The 25,112-nt window shown below is 41.5% G+C and overlaps 1 protein-coding gene across 1 annotated transcript in view; it reads right to left on the bottom strand.

The window, feature by feature from the left end:
• ckap5 (cytoskeleton associated protein 5) overlaps positions 1-25,112 on the bottom strand; it is a 76,362-nt gene that overhangs the window by 36,583 nt on the left and 14,667 nt on the right. Inside the window, 21 exon segments of the mRNA XM_034087681.2 lie at positions 91-173; positions 427-553; positions 655-849; positions 1,327-1,455; positions 2,361-2,393; positions 2,396-2,476; positions 5,678-5,852; positions 6,254-6,411; positions 6,566-6,749; positions 6,934-7,028; positions 7,818-8,003; positions 13,815-13,907; positions 14,603-14,713; positions 15,072-15,173; positions 15,314-15,460; positions 15,548-15,676; positions 17,367-17,531; positions 18,122-18,211; positions 18,898-19,002; positions 19,142-19,255; positions 24,979-25,079. Coding sequence (XP_033943572.1) covers positions 91-173; positions 427-553; positions 655-849; positions 1,327-1,455; positions 2,361-2,393; positions 2,396-2,476; positions 5,678-5,852; positions 6,254-6,411; positions 6,566-6,749; positions 6,934-7,028; positions 7,818-8,003; positions 13,815-13,907; positions 14,603-14,713; positions 15,072-15,173; positions 15,314-15,460; positions 15,548-15,676; positions 17,367-17,531; positions 18,122-18,211; positions 18,898-19,002; positions 19,142-19,255; positions 24,979-25,079 — 2,603 coding nt within the window.

Raw genomic sequence — 25,112 nt, 5'->3', positions numbered from 1 at the left:
GCGCCATTACATATGTATTAGGCAGAAAAAAGACTTACAAACACTGAAGTTTTGATATTTAGTTCGTGTGTTGTTGTTATCCCATCATACCTTCTTTGTGGCCGCTCCTCCTCGGATCTTCTTCACTTCAGGTTTACTGTCCACAGAGTCCTCACCAGCTGGCTGCCTGGAGGCTGCGGGGGAGGGGCATGGGGCACATTGTGTGAATACAATACAAACAATTACCAGGCAGAGCCTCATTGACATCTCACACTTATTTCTTTCTGGGGTGTGTGTAATCAAACTGTGAATGTCACGACATACTTTGGACATCGATGTCCCCAGAGAAAGAGCGAGGTCAGATGAAAAGGATTAAGAGTTGGTTTGAATGTAAGAGTGTGGTAGTAAGAACGAGTTGAATGGCATTCATAGTAGTGTCATACATACCTGAAGCAGCTCTACTCGGCTCTGCAGAGCCTTTCCCCCCTCCAGCTTTGGCAGCGGCAGCAGGTTTATCTGGCATCACTGCTCTGGCCTTTTCCAACATGGCAACCACCAGATCCCTAGAGGCAGCCTGCAGGGAGGAGGAGAGACATTCATTAATGCAGACAACACGACCTTTTAAGGTGCTTGAGCCATGCAGTCAGAGCAACAGCCCGATCATCGCTTCAGTACTTTGAGTTTCCCAGCAGCCTTGTCCATCTTGTCATGTCCCAGTTGCATCATGAAGGTCGGCAGGGCGTCCTGAGCCTTCTTCCTCACATCTCCGTTTCTGTCCTCCAGACAGGTGTAGAGGAGAGGGACACACAGCATCAGGTCCGCAGGGACTGTCCTCAGGGTCAGCAGCTTCTCTGCTAACCAGCCCAGCACCTGGGGATAAAGAGAGCGTTATACCTTTGTTTTATATTACGGCCCAATACCATATAAATATGCATTCCTTGATGATGTCATTCTTCATATAGCCTGCCTATGAATTCTTTTTAAGCTCGATAAACACATCAAATATACACACACACTTCCCTTCTCCTTTTTCAGTTTTAACCTCCTCGACTCCTTGCCTCACGTCTTAGTCCCGCCCACAGGAGATGCGAGCGGAGGAGACGAGGAGGGAAACGAGGAGAGAGGAGTGGAAGCAGCAGGCGTTTAGAGAAAATAAATCCTCTCCTCTGAGCGGTCATTTTAAAGCGATGTAGCGAAGGACATGGCAGTAACTCTGTAAACACCATGTGAACCGTGATTGACCTCAGGAATATGCCTAATATGTCACTTTGGGTCCAGAAGGTACAAGACAAGGAACTCAACATTTTCTTCCACAAACAAGACAGTAAAGAGTAGATGTCTTCGCACCTCCTGCCGGAGGAAGGGGTTCTCTCTCTTCAGCTCCTCTGACAGGTCTTCTCCTTCCAGCCACTCCTTCATCCCGGTTTGCTCCACCCAGGCCTGCAGAGTGCTCATGGCAGCTGCCCTTACATTAACCTGCACAGGAACACAGAGACATGTCCATCATCAGTCGTGGGACCCGGAACTGTCCCAGGAGACATGTTTGAATTCATCTTACTCTTTTCATCATATCAGTTTGCAATCATTTGCATTTAGAAATGTAAAATATTGACGCTCGTCAACTGTCAGCAGGAGGGCAGGGGAGCCTCGCTGCGGGGAAGCAGTGTGTGGACTTGTCAGCGCAACTTAAATGATGCCGAATTTAACAAACACATTTAAATCATTGGTTTAAACGGCATAATAATAAGGACGATTGTCCGTTCTGTGATTCTGAGAGAGAGACGTGTAGCTTGTGCATGTATGTTTGTAAAACAGAACAACAACTAAATATCTTGTTTGTGCAGATTCGAAAAGTAATAAAGTATTTATACCGTGAGTTCTGTGCCAAGTGCGTTGGCATTTTTTCGCTCAGGGCTAATTCAGAGGCTTGGTATTACTCTTGTGTTTCGTTTAGCTAAAGCTGGTTCATATCGTCAGTGAGCGGAGTTTCTTCCCGTTAAGTGGGTATGACACATTGATAGTTTGTTCAATGTTAAGAAGCCCTCAGACGCTGTTTCTTGCAAGATGTTGCGTTTTGCGTATTAGAAACGGAGTTGGCGACACTAAGACTGCAATATAATGTTTATGTAGCAATAATACACATGACATGTATTTTTGAAATGTCTCCAGTACCGATAAAAAGACCGATAACGTGGAGCTAACAGTACCACGGTCTTTAAATATTCAGCCCCGGGGCCCCTTTAATACCGGGGCTCGGTACCCATCCCTACTCATTTCTGTCCATCTCAATGCTTTCAATACATTGCCATTGAATGTGCACACACAGGTGTGTTACTGTGGGTGGTGGAGTGTCGTCTGATTTGAGTGAATGTGCACAATACCTTGCTGTCCCCAAGTACAGTGATAATAGGCATTTCCCAGGTGTTTTGACATGCTGCTTGAGTCCCGGTCCCATGGCTGCAGCCAGCTGCTGAAGGATAGTCAGGGTCTGCTGCACCTGGAGACCAAACATTACTGCCATTTTAATATTCTATTACTGTGAAAAGTAGTTCTTAAATCCTTCGTTAAGAATGAAATACTTGAGTGATATTGTGCTTCAAAAAATTTAAAAAACACATCGATATAACATCAAACATCTCAAATATGACAAAAAACATGTAAGAAACATTTAACTCTACTCTAGTTAAACTCTAACTAATAGATATTTAGGGCAGGAGTTCACACTTTCCAAAAATGGATACATTTCAGTACAAGGCTTTACTCAGTTGTTGATGATGATGATGATGATGATGATGATGCTTCCAAACACAGCTCATTGAAAGGGAAACCAATCAAATCTCCAAAGTACTGCATGTGTACTAGGGCTGTGCATCTTCACTGGTCTCACGATTCGATTACGATTATCCTGTCAACGATTCGATTCGATATCCCGATGCATCACGATTCATACCAATGCGTTGCATCCTCAATTTTCTATATTACTGCACATGGCTTATTTTTCATCAATGCATACATGCAGTAAATACATATGAACTCTCTTTTTATTATTTAGAAAGTGCTTCAGAAATCAATAACATAAATGTCTTGATATTCATTTATAAACCAAAATAAATGAATTGTATAGGTCTAGTCTCCCTATATCTCTGTGTGAAATTGTTCCATCCTCAAAAACTAAAAGCTAATGCTTCTGCAGTCTAGCTGCAGCTTCTAGCAACAGTCTTCTGTTAAAGAAAGGACACTGAATGTCCTGAATGAGGCAACACACACAGGACCTGAGTCTGAACACAGCAGGAGTATTTACAACAGCATATACAAACTAAAATACTGCATGTGGGTGCACACTTACATTCTCTGTCTTACTGTTACATAAATCCCATGAATGTATGAGACTAAGTTAGCTTCATTATATCTCAGTGAGTAAGTGAATAACAAAGTTTCTATCGGGTCACAATCAGCATGTCACTCATTATTTTCAGGGAGGGGGTGGGGTTTGGAGGAACAGAGGAGACGGTGATCGCGGAAGCTTTTTTTCCTCCTGCCTTCACAAACTTTACACACGTATATATCGTCTGCAAATTGCTAGAGGACATTCATACTCTGCAATCCAAGACTTAATTAAATCCACCAAAAACCTGACATGATTGTAACGCGATTATTTTTGAAAAACATAAATCCCTGTGCCGCACCGACACGGAGTGATTCAGAGCGGGTCCTTCTGCTGTGGGTTCTGGACTGGCGTTCTTGTGTTGGTGGATAAAGCAGACTAGTGTTGCACGGTGTACCGATACTTGAAAGGTACCGCGATACCCTGCCGTTAAAAACGGTACGCTTCCTCCGTTTCATTAGTATCGGTACTTTAAGAATGACGGGGGAAAGTACTCCCGTGAAAAAGCGCCGTTTTAATAAGAGCCGTGTGTGTTCAGCGCTCTGCTTCCACTCCCTGCACTGCAGCCGTGCCTGCAGTCCCGCTCCTCTCAAGCACGCTCTAAGTCCCTCCCCTCTCTCGTGCATGCGGCCAGGCGCTAGCTGCCAGAGCATGCGAGAAAACGAGAAGCATGGCTGCAAGTGGGAGTGCAACTGCCGCTGCGCCTCGGCTTGTTGACAAAAAAGACGCCAGAAGTCTGTGAACGGGCCGTTCAGGTGTTCAGAGCAGAGCTCCCTGTCGGAGCGGCAGAGCGTGATGTGCACTGAAAAGTTTTTCTGTCGCAATATTATCGTTGAGCAAACTTAACTAGCAAACTAGCATCACTATCTGCTAACGTTAGCTTTAGCCTTCGTTTTCTATTAGTTTTTTTCATAGGCTATAAACAGAGGTGGTATAAGTATATATCTTGTACTTGAGTAAAAGTAGAAGTACCCAGGTCTTGTACTAGAAGCACCAGAGTGTAGGAATACTCTGTTACAGTAAAAGTACTGCATTCAAAATGTTCCTCAAGTAAAAGTATTAAAGTAGCGACAGTAAAAGTAGTCATTGTGCAGATGTGTCCATCTCAGAATAATATATATGATGTGTTTTATAATGATTGATCATGAAAGTGTTCTCAAAGCTGGTGAAGGTGCAGCTAGTCTGAAGTACTTTGTAGACTGCAGGGTAGCTGGTGGATTTACTCCAGGTGGAACTAAAGTCTGATTCAACACTTGATTAGATTTCACATCATTCCTCCACATATGTGAAGTAACTAAAGGGATTAATACATGTAGTGGAGGAGAAGTACACCATGTACCTCTGAACTGTAGTGGATTAGAAGTACAAAGTAGCAAAAGAAACATTGAAATACTTAAATAAAGTACAAGTATCTCAAAATTGTAACCAAGTAGTACTTGAGTTTATGAACTTAGTTACTTTACTTGTTGAGTTGATGAACTTTAAACCAGTGGCTATAAAGATAGAAAGACTAAGCCTTGCACAGAGGCATGAAAATACATTTTCAAAATGCTCAACAGTGCTGCCAAAATGTTAAACTCACTGCTACACAATTAAAATAAATGCTTTTATATATATTTATATTAGATGTGACTCTTTGGCGTTTCTGTTCTTATTACCTGCTGCTTCAGTTGTTCTGACTGCTAAAATCATCTGTTATTCCTAATTCTAAAGCCGATATTCCGTGGGGTCGGGGGCTCGGATCCTTCTCACCTTTTTCATACCTGATGAGTTTGCACCCCTGATTATATTTTAGACTGTTTCCCTTTTTTTAAGAAAAGTATCGAAAAAGAATCGGAATCGCAATTCTTGACTTGGTATCGGTATCGAAACCAAAATGTTGGTATCGTGACAACATTAAAGCAGACTGCTCCGTGTTTGGTGTTGCTGTGCCGCCTGTTCCCTGATCTCTGCGTCACCGACCGATTTGATATTAATGTGACAGAAAAAAACGTTATAGTAAAGCCGCGGCCGGAAAATCAGGAAGCAACGTTACTACGCTATAATCGATTATCTTCCGTCACTGCATCGATACCGAATCGTCCACGTCCGCATCGCAATGCATCGTAGAAACGATTATTTTCAACACCCCTAATGTGTACATGGTAGTGAAAGGAAAGTAATTTAATCGTCTCAATCAAATTAAACAAGTGACAATATGCTGTCGACATAGACTTAGTTTCACGTTATTTGAAAGCAGTCAGTTCTGTTCGATGGCGTTCTAGCATAATATTCAAATCTTAATGGACAGGATAACCCTGCTCTCTCACTAACCAGGATTTTGTTGGAATCACTGAGTCGTGCTTTCAAGGCAAGTGGCAGGTCTCCGATGTTTGTGGTGATGAACTTGGCCTCTGAGATGATGGCTGCAGTCTCATCCAGACCCTCCTTCCTGATCTTCCAGTTCTTATCACCAATTTTAGACACCAGATCAGATGTGATTTTGTCACTAAAGATGGGAAAGAAAAGAGAGATGTAAGAGATGAGAACAGTGTCTTGCAACTTGAGCAGTTAACAGAAAGAGATAAAGGGACAGGTAAATACACTCTCTGGTATTGTTAAATGGTAAGACAACACGTTTCTAATGATTTCCTAGTCAAAATGTTCCTTGAACAACTATTCTATGTGCAGGTAAACCAATAGTAGCGTCACCTTATATTCTGTAGTCAAATCTATTTCAGGTTTTTTGCATTCATACAGAAAACATAATATTAATGGCTGAGAATGAGTCGAAAATAAAACAAGAATTACGATTATTCATTTTTTTATCATCGGATTCACACTTCAAAAAGAATAATTAAACCATGTAGTCTTTGTGCAGTGTCACTGAAGGTGTGAGTGTTTGGTTACCAGATATCTGTTCTGGGCAGCAGGTCTATGATGTCGATTGCTCCTCCTCCTCCTCCAACATCTTCTTCCTGCTCCTCTGCTTCATCACCCTCCTCGTCTTCCGCTGACGCTGACTTCTTGGTGAATCTGATGGGAGCCGGTGGAGACTGGCCCTGCATCTGCGAGGGAGATGCCCACACAAATAGATGTCCTTATAATTTGTTGACGAGATAACAGAGTACTGAGAAAAGTCCTTATTTCAGTTTTTATTACCAATGTATAACAGGAATAAAACCTTTGCTTGTATTCCTGAGCCACACACGAAGTCCCTACCTTTTCAAACTGGACGTCTATCTGTGACAGGAGAGCAGGCTTCTCATCTTCAAAGAACATGCGAAGAGGAGCACCCATGTACAGGTACATGACTCCCAGCAGGGTGATGGCAGCCGTCCGCACTGCAGGGTTACTCGCTCCCAGAGCCGTCTTCACGTTGTTGATGAAGCCCTTCACATTGATACTGAGAGAGGGGTGGTCAGAGGTCATCAGATACCATTAAGGTGCAAGTTGTGTCTCTTAAGTAAAAATGACTAACTGAAAAAAATATTTTGGAACTTTCTAAAAAAACGCCATTAAAAACCATGACACCTCATATATTTATGTTTTGATAAATAATGAGCATGTAAATAAGAACTTCAAATTACCCAGCAAAGCCAAACTCCTTCATGGCATTATCCAGCCAGTTGAGAGTCTCCGCTTGGTTTTTAGGATTCTTTTGTGCAAATGCAATAGACACAACCTGACAAATAAACAGAGTGTGTTAATACAGTATACAGGGGTTTTTCTATACAAATATGGTATGAGGGCAATACTGTGGCGCTGATCTTGTATATAAGATATATATTCTCGCAAATAACTTGATGCCCATATACAAGATGGCGCCGCAGATGGACAGGACAGACAGGATCGTAAAACTTCTGTCAAAATCCAGAATTACCCGTCGGCCTTTACACAACTCTGAAAGGGGGGGGGGGGGGGGGGGGGGGGGGAGACAGTTAACATGCGCTGTGTTATGCATGGCTGCTGCACCTCGCGGGAGCGTGCACAGCGTAAAGCCAAAGCTCAGACATTTCAATGATTTGTGCGGCGCAGTTAGGTTTGGAAACGGTATGATTTCCTTTTTGGAGGGCATGCATAACACGGCATAACACCGGAGCCTCGCTGCGGGGAAACTTTGGCGCTGTTCCGAGTTTGTTCTAATCTGTCAAAATGACGGACTGCTTTCAGATCTGTCCGTCATTGTTAAAAAACATCCGTCATAGACGGAAAATATTCGGTTAACGCGACCTCTGAAGCTACGTGAAAACAAAGCTGTCTCTGCCGTCTGGCGGTCTATTTTACAGTTTTTAACAAACACAATTATTGTTTTCTGGCATCCATTTAAAATGTTACGAAAAAGTGGGCGCAGCGCCCCTGTTACCCGGTTTAGACAAAACCCTGGTATATCCATCATCAACCCTACTGTAGCCGATCACTCTTGAGATTTTAGGAAAAAGTTGTGTCCTGTCTAGAGAAACGGGATACACACCTGTTCTGCAGTCCAAGGCAGTGAGCATGCCACCCCAATAGCAGTCAGTCCCTCTTTGGCGTTTCCACCACATTTGACATCTCCAACCTTGTCCACCAAGCCGTCCAAAACCACAGAGGCTGAGGTCTTTGAAAACTGTCCTCTCTGAGCTATGAGAGCCACGATGTGCAGCTTCATCTGCATCACCTGCACAGGGAGAAAACATAATTACGGGCACCTTCCCTCCCCTATGGGCTCGTTACTCGCTTAACAGTAAAAATAAAAAAATAAAAAAAAGATTGTTGAAAGAGTATATTGTATGATGCACTGTTGGTAGCTCAAGGACTTTAGATTAACATTGCTAACAACTACACTGTAGCCACTGTGAAAATGAGAAAACGTTGTTTTTTTTGTAACATCATTTTTATTTTCAGGTTTTAAAGGAAAGAAAACAGAATGTATGGTAGCAAGTAGGGATCGACCGATATGGCTTTTTCAAGGCCAATACTGATTATTAGTAATCAAGGAGACCGATAAACGATATTTGGAACCGATATACATTTGCAGTAAAATCAGACAATCTTGGTGTCAAAATGTAGAATAACACAACTTCTTTGAAATGCCTTTTTATGTTTAACCTGTTAAGCCCTGGGTTTTTTTTTCACAACACTGTGTCTCAGGGAGAGATGGGGACTCGAGTCTGTGACTCGGACTCGAGTCGCACACAGAGACTTCAGACTTGACTTGGACTCGTGACCAAAAGACTTCAGACTCGACTTGGACTCGTGTGTTGGGACTCGTGAACAATCATTGTGTTTTCTATTTTTGGCGTATTAAAGGTGGGGTAGGTACATTTGAGAGAAACCGGCTAGAGATCGCCAGAATTTGAAAATACACAACCGTAGATAATCTGCTAGAGGCTGCTACTTCCTTATAGAGCCCGCCTCCTCCAACACACACGAACGCGCACATGACCAATGAGGGCACGAGATAAGTTTGTGCCCAGATGGAAGGCTGACAGGCAGGTAGGCCATCCAGTTATTTTAGCAGGGCTCATTACGCAGACGTGCGCGCCTCTGTTACTACCTTGTAGTAACACAATGGCGACTGGCGGCACACCTGCGGCTGTACCGCTTGTAATCAGGTTCAACTACAAAAACTTCGAACAAAACGCCGGCAGCACCAACAAAAGGAGCGCACACTGCAAAGTCTGCAATATCAAAATCAAGGATGCTGGCGCAACAACGTCGAATTTCATCAGGCACTTGAAAACTCACCCGGAGAGGTCAGTCACATTAACGCATATGGACGGTTAGCAAACATGTTTAGCTCAGCATCAGCTATGTAATGTTAACTTAGCTTGCTGCTAGCTTTGTAACTGAATATCTGAAAAGATTAGTGAATTGCTTGTCACACTTGTTTGAGTTGAGTGGCGTTGACATCCAACTCTTGACATGACATAAAAAAGGTCGGTAACGTTAATCATTACCCGCTTTTAAGTACTTTTAACAGTTTCCCTGCGGGGGATTAATAAAGTATTTGTGATACTGATTTCTGATTCTGAAGTGTTATGCTTATAGGTTGTTTGCATTTAGCTAAAGTGTGATGTTTTTCCTCATATTGCATTGCAATAGCCTGTTTAAAGTGATCATATAACAAACAACTAATCAGTACTGATACTGTATGCTAATAGATATAGGAGTGATAATAACACAGTAAATGCTTTGAATTTCTTAGATATAGCTGTGCAGTATTCTTAACAGACTGGATAGCAGCAGACAATAGAAGGCTTATTACAACCAGAAGAGACATGAGACTTTTATTTTTTTAGAGACTTGACTTGGACTCGTGACCAAAGACTTGAGACTTGATCAAGTCTCACCCCACAAAGACTTGAGACTTGACTTGGACTCGTGACCAAAGACTTGGACTTGCAAAAAAAGACTTGTGAACATCTCTGGTCATCTTAATATTTAAAAACCTATTAATGTGTTATACCAGATTAACGAGAAGAATCTCAGCTAACTGACTATACGAACCATTTTTACATTAACAAAACACAAGTCTCACAAGAAGCGTTAGCATTAGCCCTTAGCTAAAGCAGGCAGATGCTACTTCCGGTGCTAACTAGCAAAATGATATTTAAAACTTAATATTTTCTGCACAAACTACATATCTGAAAGCTGATACTCCACAGATTATTTTTGTTATAAGTATCATTACTGTAGGACACAAACTCACTGAGTTAGCAGCCAGAACAGAGAAGAAAAAAAACAACAGTTTTCAAAACCATAACAACAATTATGTCTTACCGTTGCTGTTTTGTGATCAAAGCTCTTGTTCAAGGGAATAAAAACGCTGTTTAAGGTTAATCCAATGTCTCTTAGTCACTTTAGAATTGTTCCTGATAATCTATCATTACATTCATGGCAGCAGAGTAGGTATAAAGTTTTGCAGTCCCGAGCTAACGCTGTCTCACATGCTGTTTACGCAAACCTCTCTCTACTTGACGTAAGTGTTTAGCGGGACTTACTAACTGTCACTCGATTATATTGGCTCTAACGGTTCAGAAAAGGTGTCAATCACCCAAATCGACCAATGGGTTCCAAAGATATGATCCTGCGTAGTATAAACTACACCTGCTCCGGCTCCATTACGCATTACGGAGCCAGAAGGGAGAGCTTCACCACAGAGCAGCTGCTAGAGATGCGAGCTGACGATAGCTATGATCATACCAGATGACTCTTCGTCGGATGATGATCTCCTCCAGCCAGACCTGGATCCGGACAGTAGTGACTCGGATGTTGAACTTCCAGAACAGGTATGTAATCTCTCTGTTTTTATATATTACTTATGTGTTTGGTGAAACTGCGTCACAGTGCTAGCTTAGCCAAGAAGCTGCAGGAATGATTAGGCAAAATGCTAAATAGTGTTACTTGTCTTTTTGGAGTTACATTTTCTAAATGAATGGCCAGTGAATGAATGTGCTTACTTATTTATTTGGTGTAATATTATTCATTTATTATTCATTAATATTATTCATTTAGTATGCTAAACTAGAGAGAGAATCGCTGGCAAGGGGGCTACAACTACAACAAGATGAACATATTTGACCGTGATTTAATTGTAATACAGGTTTCAAAATGATGCCGAAGTAACAACATACTGATACCAGTTAGTAAAAAATCATGAATTAATGCTTTGACAAGTCTGCAGACAGACGGCGGGCGAAAAACCCTTTTAAAATCCGTGTTTTCTAAATGGAGCTTGGCTAAGCCAACGTTATATATGCTCCGACCGTCCACACTCACAACAACGGCCTATACAGACATAAATAAACCAGCGACTGTATTCGCCATGACACAGACAGTATGTGGTTTGTACTTGTTTAACGTTTGTCTAGTTTCTGAACAGATATGAAGAGCTGTGAGCTCTGAGTGCTAAGAGCTAACTAACGGCTGTGTTGTTTTTCTGGGGCTGTCATTGAAGATGACGTCACGGCTCCGCCTACACTGCGTTACTATAGTAACTACCCCAGTTCCTAAACTGTAATGGAAGCTGTAAAGTGAGCCGGGCCTAATAAGGCCTAACCAAACCGAGCGAGGCCTGCAGTGGAAACGCGCCATTAGTAGTCCCAATTCAGCAGCACCAGATTGTGGTGCAGAAAGCAGAGTTGCTGCGACGCTCCACTAGCAGCCGTCCCAGTGCGTCACAGTTTCTCCGCTGCGAGATGCTACACACCCCCCCTGGTCCCTTTGTAACTGGGAAACTGATGGAACTGGATCTTAAGATTGTGGTGTTTTTGCAACTTCGGCATAGGGGATTGGGATGTTTATTGAATTTCGGCTTTCAACTGATTTACCTTCGAAACACGTGTATGGCTCTGCCGCTCACTGCTACTGCTGCTTGCCTCTGTCTGCGTTCTTCGCACCTGCCTGTAATCTGAGAAGGTCCCGCCTCTCTGGCTGGCTGCAGCCCGGAAAATCTTCAGTGTCGATTGACACTTCAGTAATAGCCTATCAGATAGCGCTGTGGGTGGGACATTGATCGTGAACAGTGGTGACTGCAGCCAGAGAAACGGGCGCATCAGAGCCAAAGTTGTATCGGCAATTTGATTTTAAAAAAGCCGATACTGATAATCTGTAAAATGCGGAATATCAGCCTCGATAATCGGTCGACCCCTAGTAGCAAGTACATCAGATAAAATTATACTCCGGGACAATGGTAGATTTTGCATACAATACCTCAAAGTAACATGCATATCACAACCCTCTGGTTAAGTTAGAGGGAACAGATGACAAATACATACAACAACAAAGACAATTCAAAATAAAACAAATAAGAAACACAGCTATAACTAAGGGGTCACGAGGAGGCCATCACGAAGTACAATTGTAACAATCATGGTTTACTTAAAAGGTCCCATGACCTGGCCATGTCTACTGATCATAATTCCATTGTTGAGGTCTACTAGAATAGATTTACATTGTTCAATTTTCCAAACTCACATTGGTTTCTCAAACAGCATCTCTGTATAGTATGTGTATTCACTCTGTCCTAAACGGCTTGTTGGAGCTCCTGCCCCCCCCCCCCCGTGAGCCCAGTGTGCTCTGATTGGTCAGCTCGCACACTCTGTTCTGATGAGTCCACCACCGTTACAGCAGAACATCAGTGTTTATGTGTTACAATGGCGTTTGTTAGCAACCAGAAAATGACACCAGTAAGGACAAACAGATGAGAATGCTGCGTGGGGTCTGGGTGCCGTGTTGGCGGGACGTTATGCGGCTCGCTGCTGAGAGGAGCGGACAGTGTGCGCTGGGTTCATTTCCTGCTTGCTGCGTGGGGTCTGCGAGACATCGCGAATGGACTCAGGAAGGGGGGGTGCTGCAGCATCTGCGATATTTGTCCATTCCTCAGGGGCAATGAAAATCTTTTTAAATTGGCAAATATAACCATTGAGGTCCCTTCCGCTCCTTCCATGATGATACCATAGATCCGAATGTTATTGCGACGCGAGTGTCGTTCAAGTTCGGTGAGTGTTCACCTCTCGCTGCGAAGTAGCTTCAATTTTCCTCGTAGCTTCCTCCATCTTCTGGTTAATGTCTGTCCTCATATCACCTAGTTGTTGTTTAATATCCTGTTGAAAACTGCTCTGGAATTCTGACAGTTGTATGGAGATATTGTTTTTAAGGTCAGATATGGCTTTGGTCATGGTTTCGTTTATGGCGTCATGGATGGAGGCTAACGATGCCATTTCTCCTAGCATAGCCTTGTGGCCGCAGCTTGCATCTTTCATGTCCGTGTCCTTCCTTTTGCTTCTTAAGGCCATTCCAAGGTTATTTTCTTCCGCCCCTGACATTATTATGTGTTGATAAACACTTTCAAAGTAAATCTTCTAAATTATAAGGGGGGGTTACAAGTAACATGTAATGTATTTGGTAGTCCAGTCGGGAGCTAATTTGTTATGCTGCCACCCTCACGATCGCGCCACCGGAAGTCTGAATAAAATATTTTGATATTGAATCTTTCCTTTTATTTTGTATTTGGTTTCCAATTAAACTCCCACTTAAAAATAGGCAACCTTTGTTATATTCATTTTTAACCTGTGTCGTGGATAATGTGTTAATAATGATAATGTGTTGTTATTCTGGGAGATAAGTACTCTTCTATCTTTCAGCAAAAAACACATTTTAGTTTTCTTTCGTTATTTCTATTAAGTCTTCACATTAGATTTGACATACGTTAACATTCCATTAATCTTATCATAACAAAAATATTGAATGGTAGAATATATGAAAAGCTCTAATGGTAGACACAATTCTACAGTTGCACAGTATACATTGTCATATCGCTCCTCCTAAAATACCCTTAAGTATATTTAACAGCAGATTGCTGCACTGTCTGGATGTTGCTTGAGAGGAAATTATATCTCGTCTCTCTGTGCTTCCTAGGCAAAAGTCGTTGCGTGGAGGAAATGTTACATTCCAACACTCCGTTGTTACGGGCAGAGACACTTACCTGGAAGTTGGTCTCCTTCCAACCTGGTTTCTTGGCCAACATCCTGACCAGAGCCTGGCACGGCATATCCGCCTTATCCATGGTCTCGACAGCCTTAAAGCATGAACAAATGAATAGTTAAATATGAATGCATATTATTTTACAACAGGTAGTGACGCTTCAGAAGTTCAACTTCTCCTCTTTATTTGAAGTGGACTGTTGTGATAAGCGGTATGCACTTCTGCGTTCAAAAACGTTAACTACTTGGCATCGCTTGTCGTGCCAAAAAAAGAAGGTGCTTAAAAAAAAAGGTCAAATGTTTCCAATATACATATTTTTTCAACAATTGATAAGAAAATGACATGACACACTTTCAATAGTTAGTTTAGTGCACTGTAGGGCTGCAACAAATTCATGTTTTTACTATGGGTTTAACATGCAGATTTTTTGTCTAATATATTTGCAAAAATAGTCAAAATACCCATCACAATAGAGTCAATGGTGAAGCTTTCAAATGCTTGTTATATTTGACCAAACCCAAAGATATTCACGTTACCTTAATATGACAAGCAGAGCAGAGGAAGCCCCCTGTTCTTACATTTGAGAAGCTGGAGTAAAAGAACATTTGGTATTTTGCTTTAAAAAAAAAAAATCAATGATTTATCTATGATCACAATAATTGCCCTTTTTTAAAATGCCGGTTAATTCCTCAATTCTTTGGATGTAGCAGCACTAAACCATATCTTGTAGGGACATCTGCTGGAGCAGGACAGAATTAGCGGTCATCAAGAAAGAAATAAAGACCTCACCCGCTGAAACTCCTCCATACATGCCAGTCTCTCCTTCCAGTTGGCTGAGTCTAGCTGCTGCATACAGGAAGCAGGAAGTACACCGGCTGCCTTCTCCTCACACGCTTCAGCCTGACAAGTAAACACAAAATTAAAAACAAAAGTTTCAATGGCAATATACTGAAGCTGCTTAATCTCTTCTGTAGTATAAATTCAGAGACAGTGTGAATAATAACCAAGTAAGCCATGTCAGTGGAAACCAGAATCGAACGTCATGTAATGTGTTTTTCGGCGACCGATGAAATACATCTCTTTGAGGGAAAGACAAACCAGTAGAGTCTCCTGATGTTTGCACTGCAGAAAGGAAGAACTACCAAAGTGCCAGAATGTCAATGTGAAAGGCTTAGGAGGAGCAGAGGTTGTTTAATATTACGGTGACGAGACTTTAAAAAAAAAGCCTAAACTCCAAGATAAATTCATGCAGACTTACAGAGAGTTCCGTCTCGATGACATCTTTACTTTCAGGGGCCTTCTTTGATTTTCCACCCGCTGTCGAGGCTGGTTTGCCTTTCTTAGATGGAACTGCTGATGACTGCAGAAAGAGACTCAACACAATTACATGTCACTACGTTTCTTTAGGTCATAACAAGCAGCAACATTCAGGTAGGACCAGGTGACACATATTTATTTTGATTATTTTAGTTTACTGGTTGTGCAATATTCTGAACATACCTTGCTGGCCGCAGCTTGGGCCTTTCTAGGTGGGGCAGAACATTTGGTTGGAGCTTCAGCAGGGGGAGGGGCTTTAGCTGCTGGCTTCTTTTCCCCTCCTGCACCCTTTTTACCAGCAAGCTCCACTTTATCAGCAGACTCTTTTATCTGGTGACACGTGAAACCAAAGGACAGTGGTGAGGAGATATTTCGAGCTGATGAAGGATTTCACTCCCTTCTTCTACTGATCCTTACCTTTTCCAGTTTGAGTTTGTCCAAATCAGAAAGGAAAGGATTCACAGCTTTCTCCCCCACCACTTTCATGGCCGTCCCTAAAGCTTCAAAGGCTGCATCACGCACCTCTGGAGCGGAGTCATTCACTTGCTGAGGTGGTGAAAGAGAAGAGTAGATGCAAGCTTTTAAAAGATAACATTGGAAATAAAGTGCGTTTCTACTTTGTTACGACGAACTGCCAAAATAATCCTATACCCCAGTCCTGTGTATTGAGTCTGCAGCCACAATTGTTTTGGACTATTTTAGTTCTACTCATTTTCTTTTATGTTTTGTATTGTTTTATGTCTTACATTCTGTTGCATTGTTGAAGGAGCCTGGGACTTAACTTACACTGTAACTACTGTGCATATTAGGGATGTTAAGATTCACATCGGTGCACCGGCATAAACGTTCAAGATGAAAGAGTGCACATCGGCTACAGTTTGGGTTGAACTCGTGATGCATCGATTGTAGCGTCTTTGCATCGGTAGAAAAACGAATCATTCATATAATATCCTCTCATCCTGTCAGCACTCCGCAGAGACGATCTTTGCTTCGCCACTACGGAGGAGTCACAGTCAACACACATGAAGTCGAGGAGAAAGAGAAACACAGCGCACCGAAAAATACCTACAAATCAAACGTTTGGCAACTCTTCGGATTTTTCAAGAAAGATGGACAGCTTGACAAATCGCTCGCAAATTGTAAACGATGGAGCCGCTTTAAAGTACACAAGTAGTACGAGGAAGTTGGCGACGCACATAAAGAGGCGACATGGGGTCTGCGGCTAAAAAGAGAAACCTGAAAGTTAGATAAGTTAAATCACTCAGTGAGGTGTCCTGTCAGAGAGTGGTGTTTAGTTTACAGCAGCCTGTGACTGCCAATCATAGTTGAAATGTCTTCCTTACAATTGTAAGCAGTTTTAAGCCCGTTTGTGAAAGAGGTTATTTGTGTTCTTTATTGTTCATAGAGAAACCACTGCTTTCTGCTCACTGGTGAGTCAGCCTATCAGCACATCAGGCAGCAGCTGTATGGGCATGGCACTACGGTAGCTGTTATTTCTGGAGACAGAGAACACTACACAGGACCTGTGAAAAGGCCTGTTTGTGAAAGGTCCAAGTGTTTGGTCTTTTTAAGGTAAGAAAGAAACAGCATGATGGGATGCGCAGTACTGGTCGAGAGAACCAAATATGTGAACCACTTTTTTGTTAATTTATGATTTGCTGCATATAAGGAATACAACTAAATACGCCGTGTTATGCATGCCCACTGCACCTCGCGGGAGCGCGCACAGCGTAAAGCCAAAGCTCAGACATTTCAATGAGTTGTACGGCACAGTTAGGTTTGGAAACGGTATCATTTCCTTTTTGGAGGGCATGCATAACACGGCATAACACTGGAGCCTCGCTGCGGGGAAACTTTGACGGAGTGCTTTCAGATTTTTCCGTAAAAATATTCGGTTAACACGACCTCTGATCAAAACAAGGGTGAATCGTATCGCATCACCTGGTGCTTCAAATGTATCGTTAATGTATCGTATCATTGGCAACGCGTCGAGATGCGCATCGAACTCAGTGATGGAGATGACTCAATGAAGCCTTGGAATCTTTTGAATGTTATTCATAGCACTGACAGCACATCACTTCTACTCCCCTACTGCAGCACTGCTACTTTTAAACTATGCTTTCCTAACCTTATTTTCATCTCAGTCCTATATTGAGACAATATGCTATAAGAAACAACGTATGTACAGCATTAGCTAAAATGATGATTGGTATTAATAGAGGTCAGTTATTTCCACCTTGACGAGAGCAGCACAGAAGGGTTTGAGGACGCTCTTGGGCAGCGTGGTATGAGTGCAGTGTCTGAAGGAGCGGGCCAGGAACAGAGAGGTCTGCTGCTTAATGGATGGGTTCTTATTGTCCATCACAGCCAGGATGTCCTCCGACAGGTTCTGAAGAGTGGTCTGGGTAAAAACAAAAAGGTCACAAAGATGAAAAAACATCAATTCAATAATCACTCCAACTTCTGTGTTCTGAAATGCTGTCAGTCGAGCCGTCTATGTATCCCAGCAGCCATTACGTTAGGAATACAGTCATGGGAAGAAGCCATTGTCTATAGCTGACTGTCATCAATATGTAAGCACTAAACATTAAATTCATCATTACAGTTCAATCCAACGCAATTTTCAACTTTTAAAACCTAATGATTCAATTAATGGCAACAAAAAAGTGTTCGTACTGGGTAGTTTATATAGCCCGAAATAAAAATATAAAATGATTTACAGACAATCCTTTCCAATGTAAGTAATTGGGGGGAAAGTATTTTTGGACCAAAATGACGCAACGGACTAGAAACGGGAGTGTAGTACCACTGTTTGACCAAACGGAAATGTGTTCAAAGGCCAGCACACTGTACAGCACGTGTTCTTGCATTTCTTTAGCTTTTCTTCACAGTTCTTGGTTCCTCCGTTACTCGTGATTTTCAAAACGTTGTTGGATGATTCAAGAAGAGCTGCTCACTACTACTAAGAGTCAAACGAAGGTCTATACTTACAGTGAGGAAGATGGCGTCAATGGCCTCTTGCAGGGCCTGGACAACCAGAGGCTTCTTCTCCTTGAACTTCTCCAGAATAGTTGGGACCACCTACATAAATACACAGCTCTTATTTAGAACATATCGTTACATTTTGCCGACGCTTTAATCCAAAACGAGTTACACCATAAAGATTCAACAAACACAGCGCTGACCTATTCACTTCAAACAAGCAAGATCATTAAGTGATCGCGCATAAGTTAAACTCCCCTATCAATGACTTTGGAAAGTAGAATAGTAATGTCATGATATATTTTTCTTATCCCGCCTTAACGCAGTTAAATCTGCTTTATAAAATAACTGCATTCGGGAAAATATTACAAATGGAAAAGGTTAGATCCCCATTATATTCTGAATGTGATATCCAAGTCTATGCTTATGCTAATTAAGATCAATGCAGCTCATACCTAATGACCAAACTAATGTATTCCTACCTACAGAGAAATAGAACCTGCATACTGCTTGCCAGCGTTGTGTTTAAATATAAATCAGAATTCATTTTCTCAGGACACAAAACACAAACATGGCACAATGTTAAAGTCTTAGTAGCATGTTCATGTGTTCAAAAATGAACCTCTACGCCGATGTCTGTTGGCCAATGTAGCCATTTAATGTCCAATTAAGAAAGGCACGTCGAACAAGTAGTTTATACCAGTTTTCCCCAATGGCTTCATTGACATCAAAACACTATTATGCAAAAGAGGAAAATAGCTGTCAAAGAGATTCCATTAACTTACTTGTCCTGCATATGTTCCAAACTTCTTCCTGAGACCAGAGGCCAGTGCAGCCAGACATTTAGCTGCCAAGGTCACCAGCATCACGTTAGCATCCTTCCCCACAACCTGAAACATAACAACCACCGAGTACATACTTACATTCACCACATTCCCCAAAGTCCCGTTAGACCAAAGTCATTTCTCTTGAAACTAATTCCTGAATAAACTGCCTGAAGGAAACCATGAAGGGTTTCTCCACGTTTACCTTCTTCAGAGCTCTGACAAGGTCACCATAGTCTCCGTTCTCGAGTTTGGGGTTCTTTATCAGAGTCTCTATCGCCTCCAGAGCTTCTTTCCTCTCCTGCCACTTTTTTGCTTCCTGCAGAAACAGATAGCAAGGAAACAGAACATGTTGAAAAGCTGAATTACAAAAATCGATATTGCAGGGTTCAATTGTGTAGTTAAGAGTGTTTCAGTAGTAGAATCTGTATTAACTAAGTCGTTAAGAATTCTGGCTTTGGATACCTTAACCTGATACCTTAACCCCTGAGCCTGTTTTCCAGGTCTCAGGCTCGAAAATGACATTCCCAGAACAAATGACAATATCTTCACTTCTAAAAAGGGGTCAATTAATAATCTTTGTTCTCAAAGTAATGATAAACCTGTGAGTTGGATGTAGAAAAGTCAGAATCAATATAGATGTTTTTTTTTTATTTTAAAGTAAATTCAGATTGAACATAGTAATACAAAAAACATTTTTTAATTATAATTTCTGTCCATTACTTATAGTGAAAACCACCCTTGAATGATGGGATAGTAGACTAAAAACAACAAAATACTTCTGGGGTCATTTGGGTGGATTTGCCATATATCTGGAACCCATTGGTCGATTTTGATGATTGACACCTCTTTTTAACCGTTAGGGCCAATAGAATCGAGGGGAAGCTCCTAAATCCATCTAAACATTTCTGTTGAGGAGTGAGTGATGCGCACGCAATTTGCCAAAAACCGGAAGCTGCGTTGTAGCTCTCATAGCAGCTAATATGAAATCTCTGTTTTTGACAAAAATGGAAGGATGGATAATCAGTAATCATTTCAAAGTGACAGACACATTGGATTAACCTTCAGCGGCGTTTTTTTCGTTTTAATGCCATTGAACACAACCTTTGATCAGAAAACAGGTCATGGTCGTGGGCTGTTACAGACCCCCCTCAGCTGTCAAAGACTCCTTGTCTTCACTAGCAAATCTTTTATCACAACTAGACTACAAGGAAATAGTGCTACTTGGAGATTTTAACTGGGACTGCTTAACTGCAGTGTCAGAGGATTTTAAAAACCTCTGTATCTCTTTAAATGTTACTCAGATTGTTGACAGTCCTACTCGCCCTAATATTAGGTCCCCTAATAAATCCTCCCTAATTGATCTCATTTTAACTAATGCTCCCCATAAATATTCATCTGTGGGAGTATTTGCAAATGATCTGAGCCAGAGATGGGGACTCGAGTCGCACTTAAGTCGCACACACAGAGACTTCAGACTTGACTTGGACTTGTGTGTTGGGACTCGTGAACAATCATTGTGTTTTCTATTTTTGGCGTATTAAAGGTGGGGTAGGTACATTTGAGAGAAACCGGCTCGAGATCGCTAGAATTTGAAAATACACAACCGGAGATAATCTGCTAGAGGCTGCTACTTCCTTATAGAGCCCGCCTCCTCCAACACACACGAATGCGCACATGACCAATGAGGGCACGAGATAAGTTTGTGCCCAGATGGAAGGCTGACAGGCCATCCAGTTATTTTAGCCGGGCTCATTACGCAGACGTGCGCGCCTCTGTTACTACCTCGTAGTAACACAATGGCGACTGGCGGCACACCTGCAGCTGTACCGCTTGTAATCAGGTTCAACTACAAAAACTTCGAACAAAACGCCGGCCGCACCAACAAAAGGAGCGCACACTGCAAAGACTGCAATATCAAAATCAAGGATGCTGGCGCAACAACGTCGAATTTCATCAGGCACTTGAAAACTCACCCGGAGAGGTCAGTCACATTAACGCATGGACGGTTAGCAAACATGTTTAGCTCAGCATCAGTTGTGTAATGTTAACTTAGCTTGCTACTAGCTTTGTAACTGAATATCTGAAAAGATTAGTGAATTGCTTGTCACACTTGTTTAAGTTGAGTGGCGTTGACATCCAACTCTTGACATGACATAAAAAAGGTCGGTAACGTTAATCATTACCCGCTGCCACCATCTACTGGCTAACGTTAAATGTAGAAAAATACATGGTTACATACATAAATACATCTGTTAGTTTGCATTAAAATAGGATAGAAAGCTTCCATGTCACTGTTTGCTTGTTTTTATTATTATTTGCATTTTCTTTTTTCTTCTTCAATGGGTCTCTAATTCAAGTGTATACTGAACTATATGTTGTTTTGTATGTTTATAAAAATGTCAATAAAAATTAAAGTGAAAAACAAAACAAAAAAAATACATCTGTTGGTTTATAGGCAGGTTACAGGTTTATTGTTGACCACGTAACGTTAATGTTACAGGTTTATCAGGTTACCATGACACTGGGTTTGAGTGAAAGGATAGAGGAATATGTTTATTAATAGTAGACTTAAAATCATCATTAGAGACCCAGTGTAATTAAACAATACGGTTGATACAAAGACGTATTTGACGTATTTCTGATTCTGAATTGTTTTGCTTATAAGTGGTTTGAATTTAGCTAAAGTGTGATGTTTTTCCTCATATTGCATTGCAATAGCCTGTTTAAAGTGATCATATAACAAACAACTAATCAGTACTGATACTGTATGCTAATAGATATAGGAGTGATAATAACACAGTACATGCTTTGAATGTTTTAGATATAGCTGTGCAGTATTCTTAACAGACTGGATAGCAGCAGACAATAGAAGGCTTATTACAACCAGAAGAGACATGATGAGAATTTTTTTTAGAGACTTGAGACTTGACTTGGACTCGTGACCAAAGACTTGAGACTTGATCAAGTCTCACCCCACAAAGACTTGAGACTTGACTTGGACTCGTGACCAAAGACTTGACTTGGACTTGCAAAAAAAGACTTGTGAACATCTCTGATCTGAGCGATCATAGCCACAATTAGGGACACTAAGGTCCAAAAGGTTAAACCTCGCATTATCATCAAGAGAGACATAAAACATTTTGTGGAGCAGGGTTTTGTGCATGATCTGTTTGATTTTAATTGGGGTAAAATCGATCTGTGTGCTGATGTAGAAACCGCATGGTCTTATTTTTATCTTGGTTTTATGGAGATCATTGATAGACATGCACCCCTGCGTACATTTAGAGTGAAGGGACGAGACAATCCTTGGTTTTCTGCTGAACTGTCCAGTCTCCTTCATGAGAGAAACAAGGCCTGGGCAAAGGCTAGGCAATCAGGCTCAGAGGTAGAGTGGCTGCGTTTTAGGCAGCTAAGGAATAGCTTCACTTCAAATGTCAATAGTGCAAAGTCGAAGTACTTTTGTCAGTAACCACAGAAAACCTAAATAATCCTAGGAAATTTTGGAAAGCAATAAAATCAATCTCAAAACTAAATAAACAAATTGTGAACAAAACTAACATCGCTTTTTATTTTAATTAAATGCATAATATTTCACATCAAAAGAAACAGTGTTTTAACAAATCGTATTAAATAATGTGATGACAGAACTGTAAACAGAACAGCTGAAACTTTAACAAACTAAATAACTCAGTTTCCTCTAATCATTATGTTTGTATAATGTAGTTAGCTCCGTGTGTTGCTGCTAGCATACAGAACACCTGATGTGGAAACGTTCCTCGTGGACGGGGCTACAGAGCTGCTAGAAAGACAGTCGAACCCGGTGCATTCCTCCGTCTGGATGTGGAGCACTTTTGCTAAATGTTTAGACAAATTGCTCGTTTTACCGCCCTTACATGATAAACTGTTATTGCACTTTTGGCAAAGAGCATCTCCACATCGAGACGGCTAAAGTTTAACCACACCTCGGAGCACGTTCTCTCCGCCATCTCCTCCGTGTATGTGTGTTGCATGCATGTAGCAGCTGCGTGTGTGTGTAAACTGCCCCGCCCCCTCGCAAGCAGGCGGGGGAGAGATCTCTCGTCTGAATTGGGAAGATCGAAAATACATTATAGACGCATTTTGTAGTCATATTGCATATTAGAAACGGAGTTGGCGACACTAAGACTGCGATATAATGTTTATGTAGCAATAATACATATGACATATGTTTTAAATGTCTCCTGTACCGATAAAAAAAGAGCGATAACGTTAGAGCTTAACGGGGTGTAGAACACATGTGATGACGTCACCAACGAATCGACGACTGAATTAGTTGCCAACTAATTTGGTAATCGATTTTAATCGATTAGTTGTTGCACCCCTACACAGCACCATCACTGCCACAATGAAAGTGGTAAATGACATTACTAGTATTTTAGATAATAAGCAGAGTTGTGCAGCTCTGTTTATTGACCTTTCCAAAGCGTTTGACACCGTTGATCATCGCATCTTAAAGCAGAGGCTACTCAGTATTGGCATATCCAGCCATGCAGTGGGTGGTTTGTGAACTACCTCTCTGAAAGGTCCCAATGTGTTCACTTTGATGGACTGTCTTCTGAGTGGTTACAAATTTCTAATGGTGTACCACAAGGTTCTGTTTTAGGACCACTTTTATTCTCCATATATATCAACAGTTTAGGTGATAATGTGGATGAAGCTACTTTACATTTTTATGCGGATGATACTGTGATGTATTGTGCAGGTCCCTCCATTAAAGAGGCTGTTGTTAAATTACAAGCTGTTTTTAACACTATTCAGACTCAGCTCTCTGAACTAAAGCTTCTTTTAAATGTGGATAAAACCAAGGTAATGCTCTTTTCAAAAGCAAAAAAGACACCAGAGCCTGTTTTTGATATTGTAACTACGCAAAGAATACAACTTGAAGTGGTTACCTGTTACAAATACCTTGGTATCTGGCTTGATGATTGTCTTACTTTTAAACTTCAGGTCACTAATCTGCTTAAAAAGCTGAGGGTTAGGCTAGGTTTCTTCTACAGGAACAAGTCCTGTTTCTCGCTTGAGGCCAGGAAAAGGCTCTGTGACCTTTTTACCTGTGCTGGACTATGGGGATTTGATATATTTGAATGCACTAGCCCATTGCCTGGAAAAGTTAGATGCTGCGTATCACAGTGCTCTGAGATTTGTTACTAACTGTAAAGCACTTACTCATCACTGTACCCTGTATGCAAGGCAGGTCTGCCTTCACTAACTGTACGGAGGCTCAGTCATTGGTACATGTTCATTTATAAAGCCATTATGGGTAAACTACCTTTTTATATCTGCTCTCTGATCTCTGGACGAATTGAAAGTACGTATTGCCTGTGATCTCATGGTGTTGTTTTATTAAATGTGCCAAGTGCTAGGACTGTCTTAGGGAAGAAAGCTTTTAGTTGTGCAGCTCCACTAAATTGGAACAGTCTGCAAACCTGTTTAAAACTGAGCACTTTGGTTCCCCTGCATCACTTTGAAACTCGGCTGGGTGACATGCTGTCTGATACTCATGGTACCTGTCACTGTGAATAGAGTTTTGTAAACTGTACATTATGTTGTATGTCATCCTTATTGTTGTTCTGTTGTTTTTATGTTACGTGTGTAACTAATGTCCTGCAGGTCACCCTTTAAAAAAGAGATCTTTTGATCTCAAGGGGCTTCACCTGGTTAAATAAAGGCTACAAACAAACAATTTCTACCGTGAGTTCTGTGCTAAGTGCGTAAGCATTTTTTGCTGAGGGCTCATTTAGACGCTTCTTGTGAGACTTGTGTTTTGATTCGGCAAAAATGGTTCGTATCGTCAGTTAGCTGAGTTTCTTCCCGTTAAGTGGGTATGACACATTCATAGGTTGTTAAATGTTAAGAAGCCCTGAGGCACTGTTTCGTGAAAAAAAAAAAAAAAAGAAGCCTGCAGCCTCCGCTTAACAGGTTAAGAGCAGGTTAACTCAAAAAGACTTCTTGTATCAAAGTATATTTTTTGGAGATGTCTACATAGTTTGATAAACTTACTATTTTGTCATAAAAGTCTTTGGGCATCTTTGACAAAATGTCCACGGCTTCCAGCAGTTCGTAAGCATCCACTGCTGCTACCGTGTCCGCCTCATCCTCTCCTGAAAGTGGAGAAAGAGATGGCAGCAGATCAT

This window comes from Pseudochaenichthys georgianus, chromosome 7 (assembly GCF_902827115.2).
Source record: "Pseudochaenichthys georgianus chromosome 7, fPseGeo1.2, whole genome shotgun sequence".
Taxonomy (NCBI): domain Eukaryota; kingdom Metazoa; phylum Chordata; class Actinopteri; order Perciformes; family Channichthyidae; genus Pseudochaenichthys; species Pseudochaenichthys georgianus.
The sequence above is the reverse complement of the archived record's forward strand: the minus strand, read 5'-3'. Positions and strand labels throughout refer to the sequence as shown.